The 14,387-nt window shown below is 36.3% G+C and overlaps 1 protein-coding gene across 1 annotated transcript; it reads left to right on the top strand.

The window, feature by feature from the left end:
• The first annotated feature begins 2,134 nt into the window (after positions 1 to 2,134).
• LOC136227125 (ABC transporter G family member 1-like) lies at positions 2,135 to 14,036 on the top strand. The gene is made up of 7 exons (XM_066015824.1): positions 2,135 to 2,366; positions 3,201 to 3,280; positions 11,781 to 12,245; positions 12,357 to 12,443; positions 12,532 to 12,657; positions 12,734 to 12,925; positions 13,308 to 14,036. Exons 1-7 carry the CDS (start codon positions 2,135 to 2,137, stop codon positions 14,034 to 14,036), a joined length of 1,911 nt encoding a protein of 636 aa, XP_065871896.1.
• The last annotated feature ends 351 nt before the right edge of the window (positions 14,037 to 14,387 follow it).

The following is a 14,387-nucleotide window of genomic DNA, read 5'->3' as shown; positions in this document are numbered from 1 at the left end:
CAAATCCTCACTAGCAATAGGTTCACCCATTACTTCCATATTAAGAATTGAAAGTTTTGGATTTACCTCTTCCTTGTATAATGGAGGATAGATTTGGAATGATTCTTTAGGAGGCAAAATGGAGGTTTCTTCCTCCTTTTTTCCGTTGGGCTCGACGTTGTCGTCTCCGGCTACGTCGGGTTCCCCTTTGTAGTCTTTCCATCTCTTCTTGCTCCAAGTTCTCTCTTGTCTTTCTAATCATCTCGGCATACTCAAGCTCTATCTCACATGTCTCGGCTTCAAGACACTCTTTTAAGGCTTGTGAAAAACTTGGTTGAATAATAGTCGAAAGAAGTCTCCATTAGGAAAATGATCGGTTCTGATACCAAATGATACAAATCGGTCACGAGTTGAGGATTTTAATCTTAAATCGACAAAGAAATTTCTTCTCTAACTAAACTAGAAGGAAATAATCCTGGGTTTATGGCCTAAATCCGTAGGAAATCAAGGATTCCCCATTGCTGAAGGTTGAATACCTTAACAAAACTTCACGAAGAAGAAGATAAAATTATATTGATTAAAGTTTTATTACCTTACAAAGAAAGGAGCTTATATAGCTCTCTCTCTAATAAAATGTACAAGACCTAATTAACCTAAGTACGGTTACAATTAATAAAGAGTTATAGGAGTAGAATAGGAATGAAATGTCAAAATGGCATTTAGGAAATTAAAACTAAAGGACAAACAATAATGTTAAAATGACATAATTGTAAATAAAAGATGCAAGGAATTGGGGCAGCCCTGGTCCCTTTATACACTAGCCTTATGTGTCTTCTTCTTGGGTTGAAAAGCTGATTCATCGTCGTTAAAAATCAACATTTTATCGCTGAAAGTCAATTTGCTATCGTAGAAAAGAAACACTTCGTCTCTAGAATGGAAGCCACACGCCCAAGTCTTTTTGGGCAGAAACAGCACCACATGGCGTGTGGCATGTCACACACCGTGTGGGGGAAAATCTGGTCAATTTTGGCCATTTTCCCCACGCGCCCGATCTCGCCTCGTGTCTCGCTTGATTCACCAATTCCTTTTATCGCAACTCGAACCCTTGGTGAAATGCTCCGCATCATTAAAAGTTTATAAAGTTTAGTGAAGAGTTAAATTATCCCAAATCTTATGACTTCCAATTGAGGTGACATTTTAAAATAAAAATTTAGGCTTAATACAACATTTGCCCTCCTAAACTTGCCTAGGAAGGTTGATTGGCCTCCTGAACTTTCAAAGTTTTCCGATAGCCCCCTGAACTTTCAAAGTGTCCTGATAGCCCCTGAACTTGCATAAAATGTTCCGTTAGCTCATTAAACTTGCATAAAATGTAATCAATTGATTACTCGGTTACAAATAGTATAAGTTAAATGCAAAAGATGTATTGACATCTACGTCTACTTAACTTTTTCCTTATTAACATTATGACCACTCAATTTCAAAATCTAACATAAATGTCATCCAATTTTGCATTTATTAACAGGAAAATCACTCAACTTTGTCTTTACTAACATTATGGCTAATTACGAAAATAAACGATCTGAGAAGATTATCTCATAATGGAAAATTCCAAAAATTAAGTTGTTTATAACCACATTTACTATAAAACCATGTTTTCTAAAATTTCAAATAGCAATTTCCTATCCAATCACTTTCTCTCTATGCATAATCACTTTCTCTCTTAATTAAATAACCTTTAAATGATCTCAAAATTAAAAAAAAAATGAAGAATTACTTTTGCTTAGATTACCCGTTATTAGAGTGGTTAAGATTGAATAACTTTTATGTTAATAAATGCAAATTGAATGAAATATAGAAAACTAACCAAACTAATAGATTAGAAAATATATGATTAACCGAATCTCATGAATTGATTTTTTTGTTAATAGATTGGTTAACTATTGATATGCATCCTAATGAGGGACATATAAAATAATAAATTATGAAGATATCCAAAGAATAAAAGAAAATTAATGTGATGACGAATACAAGGGGTCAAAAGTTGATGTGGTTCTCGGATATCTCTCTAGCTATATATATTATACCATAATTTGAAGGAAATCTATGTTCCTCTCTTCTCTTTAAACATACTATACAATATTAGGAGAAGGTTATGAATAACCAGCAGAATGAAACATCTGACTTGGAAAATGGAAAAAGCTGTTTGGATAGCAGGAATAATATATTCTTGACATGGCAGAAACTTGGTGTGACTGTATCAAGCAGGAGACATGGGAGTAAGCATATTCTTCAAAAGCTCACAGGCTATGCTCAACCTGGAGAAATATTAGCAATAATGGGTCCTTCTGGCTCTGGAAAAACTACTCTTCTTGATGCTTTGGCTGGTACTTTTTCCCCCTCAATCTTCTCTTTTCTTGTTTCCACCCCCTTTGTTACCCGGCAATGTAAGACCAGATTTGGACAAATTGTATATTATTTTAACAAGTTTATAGGGAAATAGTTCACTTTAATCAAGTTTTCGAGATTAATAGATTATTTTAAGTAAGTTTAATAGGCCACTTTTAAATAAATTCAATGGATTAATAAGATATTTTCAAAGTTTAGTGATTCACTTGATTTTTTAAGTCTGGTTTAGTGGAAAGCAGTTCGGTGTTCGGCTCGATAAAAACTCGACTGTGTTAGACTCGATTTGTAAATGAGTCAGAGCTTAAGCAAGGCGAAACTCGGCTCGAAAGCTCGCCAACAGACTCGATTATAGGTTCATGGAAAAGCTCATGAGAAAGCTTGATTATAATGTTCATGAACATGCTCGTGAGCAAGCTTGGTTTGATTTTTTTTTCAATAATAATATTACAAGGAGAAATGTAAAACAATATAGTTTTGTGAAAGCTTTAGTTTTATAAATTTCAAAACCATGTAGTTTTGTGTTAAAGAAATTTCAAATAATTAATGAGTTATTTCCAAACGAAGTTTATAAACTAAATTAATGAGCTATTCGCGAGGAAAGCTCGTTAAGAAGTTCCCGAACAGCTTGTGAGCAACTCACGAACAGAATATTAAGTTCGAGCTTGTCAAATTTTTTTACGAGCTCGATTACAACCCTATGCATACATCTATATCCAATTCTATTCATGCATTTGTCTTGTTTTCATTATAATTTTATTTTTCTTTCTTTCCTTTATAACCAATGTATTTGATGTATATATATTATCTTACAGGAAGATTAGATTCCAGCACAAAACAGACAGGACAAGTTTTGATTAATGGCCGCAAACAAGCTTTGGCGTATGGTACTTCGGTATGGATATATATTGTCATTCAACTTGTTAGGAAGAAAGCCCTTTCATTTTTTGTTAATTAACTTTAATATTTTAGTTTAACATAATGAGTTATTGAGCAATTATAATCACACATTAACCACCTAACTACTGAGATAAATATGAAACTTGGCTACAAATGTTGGCCCAATTCATCTGCCTATGAAATCACTTTTTTTTTTCAAAATTAGATTTCTTTTATGCTTGATATCTAGTTTTTAGGAGGAGAATAATGAGGCATTTTCTTTCATTGAATGACGATAATCTATCAAATTTACAATGAGATAGGCCACACGCTTCTGTCTTAGAGTATCATTTTCATATGCGGTATTCAAAAACCGAACTGAAAGAAATAATTGATGGAACCAAGGAAATTTGGGTTTTCAGTCTTCTCATTTCATTTTGGTTTTGAGGTTAATTTTTCTATAATTTTCTGTTATTTCGATTGCCTTGGTTTTAGACGAGAAAAAGAGATAATGTGCAAAAATACCCTTAACGTTTATAGTCTTACCCCTAACGTCTAAAATTGTCCAATTTTATCCATACTTTTGGCAGCCAAGAACAATTTTACCCTTAACATTAACAAATTTGGTCAATTTTCTCGGTCATGAATCTTGTTATCTACACTTCACATGTGCGTCATTTTTATCCCTTATTAATAACAAATCACAAACCTATAATTAAACTTGGAAAAAAATAAACTGTATTTTGTACTATTTGGAAAAAGAAGTTCAAATATTTCACAAAATTTAAAAATATTAATCTCTAATTCTATTATTAAATCATAAGAAATTTGAAATCATTTTTTAGAATCAACTGACGTGCAATTGGTATAGAATAAGAAACAAAATATAAGTGTTTTATAATAATACATGAAAGGCTTAATACCCTTCCGACCCTCTTAAGTTGCCTCAATACTACAACTGACCCCCCAAACTTAGACTTGTAACCCTCTCAACTTGCTTATTTGGAACAAATAACCCGTCAACTTGCTTATTAGAACAAATAACCCCTCAAATTGCTCAATTGGAACAAATAACTCCTCAAGTTGCTTATTTAGAATAAATAAGCCCTAAACCCTAAAAAACATTTAACATAATATTACATCAGAAATAAAAAATTTTAAATTATCGGTTGCTACATCTACTAATCTAGCGCTAGATTAAGTAAAGAGCAAAAAAAACTTCCGAAATAACCTATTTGAGGGCTTATTTGTTCGAAATGAGCAAGTTGAGGGTTTAGTTGTCACAAGTCTAAGTTCGGGGGGTAAGTTGCAGTTTTGGGACAACTTGGGGAGGCTGGGAAGTTCTTAAGCTTATCTGAAATTGACCCAACTTGCCAATGTTAGAGATAAAATTGTTCTTATCCACCAACATTAATAGTAAAAGTGCACCATTTTAGGTGTTAGAAATAAAATTGCTCCTATCTGTAAACGTTAGAAGTTTCTGCAAAAATTTGGAACTAATCGAATGTAAAAAAACCCCAATTTGTCTATTTCATAATGCGAAAGAATTCCTACATAGAAAATTAATAGGTTTATTAATTTTATTCACATTGATCAAGTAATATTAGTGACCAATTTTTTTAATGAAAGAATATTGCATTAATCAGGACAATTGTCCGAAACTATTACAGAATTCAGAAAAGTTGGAATAGAAAAAATAGTAAAAGGATTAGCATTGGAACGAGCTCTCCTAGCTAAAATATGAGCAACTCTATTCGCTAACCTTGGACAAAAATCCACCCTAGCGTCGGTAAGGCTTGATAATAAATTGCGGCACTCTTGAAGTATAGCTCCAAATTCGGATATATCTTGTTCAATTTTGTAGATACCCTCAGCCACTATCTTGGAATCAGTCTCAAAAATCACATTTGGTAGTTGCAGTTCCCCCGCCCATCGCAATCCATGAAGCAGCTCCACTATTACCGCTATCATGTCTGACTGTCTGCCATACGCAAATCCACTACTGCAGCCCACAAAATGTCCCCCATCGTTGCGGAGAACTGCGCCCCATCCGAACTGGTCAGGTTCCGTGAATAATGCTGCATCTAAACAGCAAGCAATCGAACCCGTCGTTAGTTTAATCCAACAGATGCGGGACGGCTCCTTACTGCGCAGTTGTGAGGGTATTCGGGTCTGATGTGATTTCCAACCCTTGACGACGGCTAGTCCTTGTTGAACAGTAGCACCCGGAGACAGAATATTTTCTTCCCAGACTCTCACATTTCTCTGCCCCCATATAATCCATAATGTTGTAACATCCCGTTCAAGCCATTTCGGTGGTCGAGCCGCCCCTAACTCTAGCAAGTAGTCCCCAAATTCTGCAGCGTCGTCCTATGGTGGATTAATACCAATTTTCTGCCAACATGAAACAGCCAATGCACACGAAATAAAAATATGCCAATTATGTTCCACTTCCTGACCACACGATGCGCATGGAATTTCCAGGCCCCTAGAGACCAGTTTGTATCTGGTAGGGAGCAGATTGGCTATAGCCCGCCAGGCAAACATCTTTATTTTGGGGGGTAATTTGAGTTCCCATATCTTCCTCCATCCATCCCGTGTAGCATGAGGTCGCTGTCGTGACTCAAAGGCCTTATATCCAGATTTTGAAGAATAATTTCCATCCTTTGTGAAATACCAAATAAGTTTGTCTGGGTTCTGGGAGAGTGGTATATACATATTTTTGATAGCCCCACCATCAATTTCGTTAAACATGCTCTCTACCTTTTCCATATTCCATCTACGCTCTCCTTCCACAAATAGGTCCGAGACTTTAGCCCCTTCATTCATGATTGTATTGATAGGTGTAGGAGAGAAACCGTTATCTTTCATTATCCATGGATCCCTCCAAATGAAAATATTATCCCCACTTCCCAATCTATATCTGACCCCCAAATCAAGAATTTCACGAGAAGTCCAAATAAATCTCCAGACAAAACTAGGATTTGAACCCAATCTGGAGTTAAGGAAAGTATCATGAGGAAAATATTTAGCCTTGAGCATTTTACTTACCAGAGTATTTGGATGTTGAATAAGGTTCCATCCTTGTTTAACTAGCAGAGATAAATTGAAAGAGTGCAAATCACTATATCCCAGACCCCCACCATCTCGTGGTATACACAGCCTTTGCCAATCTGACCAATGAATACCCTTGTTTTGTTCTGATTTCGTACCCCACCAAAATGAATTCATCATACGCTGCAATTCATCACACAAGGATCAGGGCAGGAGGAAAGCAATCATACAGAAAGTGGGAATTGCCAGCGCAATAGATTGAAGGAGAGTGTGTTTACCTACACTTGAGAGAAATCTGGACCCCCAACCATTCAGCCTTTTTCGAAGTCTATCTTTCAGGAAGCTAAATATCGCAGTCTTTGATCTGCCTATCAATGACAGAAGGCCAAGATATCGCCCTGTGTCCAGTGGTGTATCAACATTAAGTAGAGCCTTAATTGCTTCTCTAAGGTCAGCGGGTACATTAGAGCTGAAGTAAATACCCGATTTATGTAGATTGACTGCTTGGCCTGAGACTGTCTCATACTCCTTCAGTATATTTAGAATAGCAGTGCCTTCCTGTAACTCAGCATTGGAGAAAAGAAAAGAGTCGTCTGCAAATAGGAGATGAGAAACTGAAGGTGCAGTTCTATGGATTGCGCAACCGTGTATTAAGCCACTTCGTTCTGCTTGATATAACATCTGGGAGAAAACTTCAGCGCACAGAATAAACAAATATGGGGAGAGTGGGTCTCCTTATGTAAGACCTCTCCCAGGGGTGATTGGGCCCACCCTCTCTCCATTCACATCTACTAAAAAGGATACCGTTGTCACACAAATCTTGATCCAAGAAATCCATTATAGGGGAAACCCCATCCTCTCCATCACTGCCTCTAAAAAACCCCAGTCATCTCTGTCGTATACTTTGCTAATATCAATTTTGAGTGCAACGTTACCCACCCTGCCTCTATTTCTTCTCTTCATAAAATGCAGTGATTCAAAAGCTACCACAACATTGTCAATAATTGATCTTCCAGGCACAAATGCTGATTGGCTTTCCAAGATAATACTGGGTAAAATTTCTTTAAGCTGGTTTGCCAAGACCTTTGCAATAATTTTGTAAAGGACATTGGATAGGGAAATTGGTCTGAAATCACTTAGGCTCTCCAGTTTCTCTCATTTTGGGATGAGTGTAATAACTGTATCATTCAGATTTGTTGGAAAACTGTTCTGATGTAGCTAACTGCATCCAACAAATAAGATATTAGATCCTAAAAGATCCCAGAAGTGTTGATAGAACCCCGGATTCATACCGTCAGGTCTAAGCGCTTTGTCAGCCTGCATTTGGAAAAGAGCACATCTGAATTCCTCAATAACAAAAGGAGCAGTCAGGTTTGAGCACGTATCTGAATCAACAACTCGGGACAATACTTGAACCGTATCATAGTTATGAGGAGGAGTAGAGGAAAAAACATTCATAAAATATTGCCTCACCGTAACTGCCAACTCTGATTGGGATTCCGCTATGGTTCCGTCTATCTTTTTTAATCTTCTAATAGATGTGAGCTTTCTGTTTCAAGAATGAAAAATACTTAGAATTTCTGTCCCCGTTGTTCATCCAATAGATGTGAGCTTTCTGTTTCAAAGACATTTCTTGCTACAGTAACGTCTCAAGACAATCACGAGATTGTAAAAAAAATTAACATCCGATTCCTATGTGCTACCCCTAGTCCTGTCAATCACTGCTTGCAAACTGTTTACCTTATGGCGGAAACAGCTGTGGAATCTATGGCCCCAAACCTTTATGTGTGCTGCGTATGAGTCCAAATGGGCCATGAAATTTTGTCCCAGCCCCGAGCCCCACCATTTACATACCTCAGCATTGAACTCGGCCTCCAGAAACCAACTAGCATCAACACGAAAGTGTCTCCCCCGAGCTGGCTGCATATAAGCTACTGAATGAAGGGGTAAGGGTGAGTGATGGTGGAAAACAGGTTCTTCAATTTGTGCTCACTAAACCGCAGACCCCAACTATCTGAATAAAATGCCCTATCCAACTTCTCTCTAACCCAGCCCGACATACCTCTTCCTCTTTCCCACGTGAAGAATAATCTCATTTAACTAACATTGTGATACAACTTCAGCAAATTTTTCCATTAATGACGCTGGGTACGGCGGCCCCCTTGCTTCTCATCCTGATTCAACAAAAAGTTGAAATCTCTTATAATTACTGTAGGTATAATAGATGAATCAGAAATATGTTTCAGTAACCTCCATGAATTGAACTGGTCTGCTCGGTTTGCATATCCATAGAAACCCATGTATCTCCATGCTCCTCTTGGGTCCTCAATCTGCACTTCAATGTGATGGTCTGAAAACCCACTAATGGTAACACTTGCATCCTCCTTCCAAAGGACTGCCAAACCTCCACTATGCCCTTTACTCTTCACAGCAAAACAACCACTGAAGTTCAGACGCTTTCGTAAAAAGTCCACTCGCTTGTCATCATATAAAGTTTCAATAAAAAAAAACAACCATTGGGGAATGCACACGCACTAGCTCCACCACACTCCGAATTGCCCGAGTATTCCCCAACCACCGACAATTCCAGCTAAGACAACTCATTATGCCCGACAACAGGTCTCGCCAATTTTAGAACAGAAGAAAGAACCGCATCATTCTGAGAAAACGATTCATTCTGGATAGTAATAGATCCACCTCCATTATTATCTTGCTCCTTCTAAGCTTCATCATGTACTAAAGGGGGATTGAGAGTTATCGATGCATTATCCCTTTGACATTTTCTATCCTCCTGTAGTTCGATACCATCTTCCTCTGCCAGTCCCATATATGTGTCTCGTGGTCTTTATCTTCTGAGTTATCTGATTCCTGTCCCGATTCAGTAGCAACATTTTTCTGTTTGGGATCCCCTGTCATCATAAAAATTTCCTTCCTGGCACTGTTTGGTTTAGGCCCCAGAAAACCTCTACCGCCATTAGGTGTGGCAATAGGTTGCAAAGGAGGTCTAAATTGAATTCTGGAACACCCCAATTGTCTCACTGCTGGTTGAGTTGTCTTTAAAATCTCTGTCTGTCCGCTCGGTCCTGGCGGCTTCTAGTCTGTCATAGTAGGCTCCTTCATCCACTTTGACCCTCCTTGGTTTCCTCCCCAGCGTACCGGGGCCTTTAGCCAACTACCCCATTCTTTTGAAAGCTCATCAGCTCCCACCTCAAACAATTTCTCACAGAATTTATTCGAATGCCCAGTAATACCACACGGATAACAAAACATACCCAGTCTCTTATAATTGAATTGAACAAAAGACTACACTCTGTGCCCTTTTTTATCTTCTTAAATCGCTTCAGTGGTTGGCGGACGTCAATTTGCACCCGAATACGCATAAACGGTCTATAGATGCTCGCAATGTTATTTGGATCATATTCCTTAAATTCACCAATGAAATTCCCCAGTTGTTTTCCAACAGTCTCTAACATAGCACCAATTGGCAAGTCAAAAATTTGTACCCAAATCTCTAGAGAATTAAGATTGATCATCATGCCTAGGGATCCTCTAGAGTTGAAATCCTCTAGAGTTGGTGGAGTTGATCCCTACACATAAAAAGCATATAGCTTAATATGTTAGCTGACACACTGTATTTGAGAAACTGAAAAAACCCATCTCAATTTGGTCACTAATATTGAATACTAATACCACGTAAAAGTGGTCTCTCCTGTGTGAGAGTTTTTGTCTCTTCTTGTGAGAGTTTTAGGGTTGTTTGTCATTCGTACTCCGCCGTCGACTTTTACCTCACTTCCTCTTCATCTCGACTGAGAATTTTAACCCTCCTTTCACTCTTACTATGCCTGATTGTCACTTCAGCCCCTCTCCTCCATATCGCCTTTGATAAATAACTCTCACCTCAACCTCAGTCGCTACCCTAACTTGCCGCCCTCATCCTGTACTCCCACTCCCCTTCCATGTCCGACCTCACCACATTACTAGTCTATCCCCTCATCCCTGAGCCTTCCCCCTAACTTATAACTTCGATTTCATAAAATTCCCTCGTCAAATACACCCACCGTCTTTTTCCTCCTTTTTCTCTCTACATTACTCTAATATCTCCCTCGTCCGCCTAAAACCCGACTACTGCTTACCCTTTTCCCAAATGGATCTTAATATATCTCAACTCCGCATCACGACCGCAGAAGAAGAGGGAGTTGATTTGGGACTTGAGAAGCCGGTTGTGATAACGGGGGATCGTGGCCTATGTCTGCTAGGACGATTAGTAACTGAGAAAGTAATTAATTTTCCTGCTATGAAGATAAAGTTGGCGAATTTGTGGCGCCCATGAAGGGGTGTTTCGATCAAGGAGTTAGCTCCGAACCTTTACTCATTCGAATTTTATCATCCTGTTGACAAAGACATGGTTATTGCTGGTGGCTCGTGGTCCTTCGACAACGTTGTATTGATTATGAAGGAGTGGGATTCAGAGACGAACCCTATGATGATCGTGTAGGGATCCTCTAGAGTTAAAAAGCCTCTAGAGTTGGTGGAGTTGTAATCTCAACCATTAATTGCAAAATTAATGGATAAGATTTGATTGATCAATAAATGACTAATTAAATATTAAAATTTATCCATTAATTTTGCAATTAATGGTTGAGATGATTACAACTCCACCAACTCTAGAGGATCCCTAGGCGCTTTTTATTTATTAATTGTTTTAAAATCAGAAAAAAAGTAAAAATATGAAATTCTCATATATTTAACACATCTCCAATAGAATAGAAGAGTGTTTGGTGATGTGATACTTGTTGTGACAACTTTTAAAATGTGTCATTTATTGGGTAGGGATGGTTGCTTAACAAGATTGTCACTTTTTTTAATATAAAAAATGTGATTTCTATTATTGCACATTTTTTTATAATATTTATAATTAAGATAAACTATATATAAAGTAATAATTTATGAGGTCATTGTGGCAACTTTTAAAGTTACTTACTATTAAAGCATTCTTTAACAAAAGTTGCCAAAAATGATTTGAATGTTTGAAAAAATAAAATGTTATATTTTAGTATGATGTGTTAAGTTTTGACACTTTTTAAAACAATATCTATTGGAGATATGCTCCAAGAAACTGAAAAACCTAATTTCACAAATCATAAGGTGAATTTGATAAAAAGAACAATTATTTTTCAAACAATTGTTTTCACATGATTTAAGACCAATATGTTTATTTGTTAAGATCGATTTGAATCAAAATATTCAGTTCAGTTCATTACGTTGATTCGTTTTGTTCCAGTCTACAATTTTCTATTAGGTTCAATTCGATTATCAAACTGAACTGGTCGTTTAACACCCATATTTCATACCACTAGCTAAGGAATCAATATGTCTGATTAACGTGTCAAGTTAATATATATCTCTATATATATATACATATATAAATAATTACTAATTTTTATTGTTATTAAATAATATAGGCTTATGTAGGGCAAGATGATGTGATAACATGGACATTAACAGTAAGAGAAGCCATTTACTACTCGGCCCAACTGCAGCTACCAAATTCAATGTCATTAGTAGAGAAAAGAGGGAGAACGGATATGATCATAAAAGAGATGGGCTTACAAGAATCCATGGATACAAGAATTGGAGGTTGGGGGAAGAAAGGGATAAGTAGTGGGCAAAAGAGGAGAGTTAGCATTTGTATGGAGATTCTGACAAGGCCTAAGCTTCTGTTTCTTGATGAACCTACAAGCGGACTTGACAGTGCAACTTCTTATCATGTCATGAAAAAGATTGCAAATCTTGGTAAACAACATGAAATGACAATTGTTGCTTCAATTCATCAGCCTTCCGACCAAGTCTTTCATCTATTTCACAATCTTTGCCTTCTTTCCTCGGGTAGAACTGTATACTTTGGGGCCTCCATCGCAGCTAACAAGGTATTAACTACACACACTTATTATCTGATAAATAATCAAGTTTTTCGATCAGTTTAAGTTTTAGAATTAGGTTGAGATATTTATTTGATTATTTCTTTTAATTGGTTATAGTTTTTTGAAATGAATGGTTTCCCTTGCACAAGTCATCAAATGCAATCTGATCACTACTTAAGAACTATAAACACGGATTTTGAAGAGGTATGTGTGTAAAGTATAGTGGTGATTTTAACCAATATCTGTGGCGATTTAACATGTCTAGAAAATCAATATATGGTTTCTTTATTAGGATATAGAACAAGGATATTATGGAAAGACAAACAGACAAGATGTGATCAATTTGCTTGTTAAATCATACAAGTCATCTTCAACTTGGAAGCAAGTTCGAACTCAAATACGAGAAATTTGCAAAAAGGTGAGTTTATAATTTTTTAGTTTCTCTTATATTCAATATTTATAGCATAACCAATATTGTTGAATATTTCTTGCAGGAGAGAGAAGAATTAAATAAAGGAAAACAAACTAACTTCAACAATCAGTGCCTAGTTCTATTAGAAAGGTCTTTTGTGAATATGCATCGCGATCTTGGCTACTATTGGTTGCGTCTTGCAATATATATTATGTTAGGTTTAGGTATAGGCTCCGTATTCTACAAGATTGGTTTGGGTCGCAATTCAATTGAAGTAAGTTCTCTATTCAACGAACTAAATGAGTTAATTATTTTTAAGGGATAAAATACAAACTTAATTAAGATTTTTTGGGTTAGTACAAATAATGTTCACTTCAGAGTAAAAACCTCAATCCATTTTGTCTCCTTTTCAACTAACAAGTTTTTACCAAGAAATCAAAATATGTTGCTAATTAACTATAAAATCCATAAAATGAAAAAAAAAATAGTGGAGTTTCTACCATGAGGTGAAGATTGTGTCATTGAGAGTGATAGGGGTTAAATTAGTCTTCCAATAATCCTAGAACAAACTTAAACCTTATTACATTTGCCCTTTTTTTTTTTTGTAATTCCATGGGGTGAGAAAATTAATTGATTTTCTTGATGCACTTGTCTAGGCGAGAGGATCACTACTTATGTTCATAGTGTCACTACTGACAATTATGGCAATCGGAGGGTTTCCTTCATTTTTGGAGGATATGAAGGTTTTCCAAAGAGAAAGATTAAATGGGCATTACAAGTCAGCTTCCTTTGTTATAAGCAATACTATTTCTTCAATACCATTTTTACTTATAATATCTGCAATACCAGGAGCCATCACTTACTATCTTGTTGGTCTACAACATGAGACTGCACATTTCATCTACTTTGTATTGACACTTTTTGCTTGTATGATGTTGGTGGAAAGCCTAATGCTTATTGTTGCGAGCATCGTTCCAAATTTCCTCATGGGTTTGACAACTGGTGGTGGAATTCAAGGCTTAATGATGCTAAGTGGTGGATTTTTTCGTCTACCTAATGATCTTCCATTAGTTTTTTGGAAATATCCTATGTATTATATTGCCTTCCACAAGTATGCAATCCAGGGACTTTATAAAAATGAGTTTGAAGGCCTAATATTTCGAAGCAATGATGTCGGCTCTCCTTATATAAATGGTGAAGAAATCTTGAAGAATTTATGGCAACTTGAAATGGGTTACTCAAAATGGATTGATCTTTCTATATTGTTTGGTATGGTGATTCTATATAGGCTTTTGTTGCTCACTATACTTGATATTACAGAAAAGCTTAAGCCTATACTTAGAGAAATTAAGTTTTTCTATCATAGAAAAGAAATCCAAATATAATAAATTAAGTTTATGTATCTAGAATAAAAGAGCCATTTGTTTTGTTTTTTATTATTTTACTTATGAAAAAGGATATCTAGTCACGGTAGAGATCTAAAGCATCTTGCATAAAAGAATGAAGAGATAAAAATGCAAATCTCCCTATCAGATAAGACACGAAACCATAAGTCTTAGTAAACAAAATGAGGAGAAAATTTATTATGTGTCAGGCATACCACTTAGGATAGGTGATGTGGTATATCTGGCCCAATAAAATTAAAATAAGTGTTAAAGACTTGTAATTATTCATTTAAAAAAATGGCGCAGTTAAAAAAATAACCTTAATTATGAGAACCTAATAACTATTCTAAA

Source organism: Euphorbia lathyris, chromosome 4 (genome assembly GCF_963576675.1).
Source record: "Euphorbia lathyris chromosome 4, ddEupLath1.1, whole genome shotgun sequence".
NCBI classification, from domain to species: domain Eukaryota; kingdom Viridiplantae; phylum Streptophyta; class Magnoliopsida; order Malpighiales; family Euphorbiaceae; genus Euphorbia; species Euphorbia lathyris.
Note: the sequence above shows the minus strand (reverse complement) of the source record. Positions and strands in the feature narration are given on the sequence as shown.

What these genes read in the sequence shown, in the direction of transcription:
- LOC136227125 (XM_066015824.1), top strand. Translation starts at nt 2,135, where the DNA reads ATGAATAACCAGCAGAATGAAACATCTGACTTGGAAAATGGAAAAAGC. An exon ending in CCTCCATCGCAGCTAACAAG is followed by an intron (nt 12,246 to 12,356) that starts GTATTAACTACA and finishes AATTGGTTATAG; the next exon opens with TTTTTTGAAATGAATGGTTT. An exon ending in TAAACACGGATTTTGAAGAG is followed by an intron (nt 12,444 to 12,531) that starts GTATGTGTGTAA and finishes TTTCTTTATTAG; the next exon opens with GATATAGAACAAGGATATTA.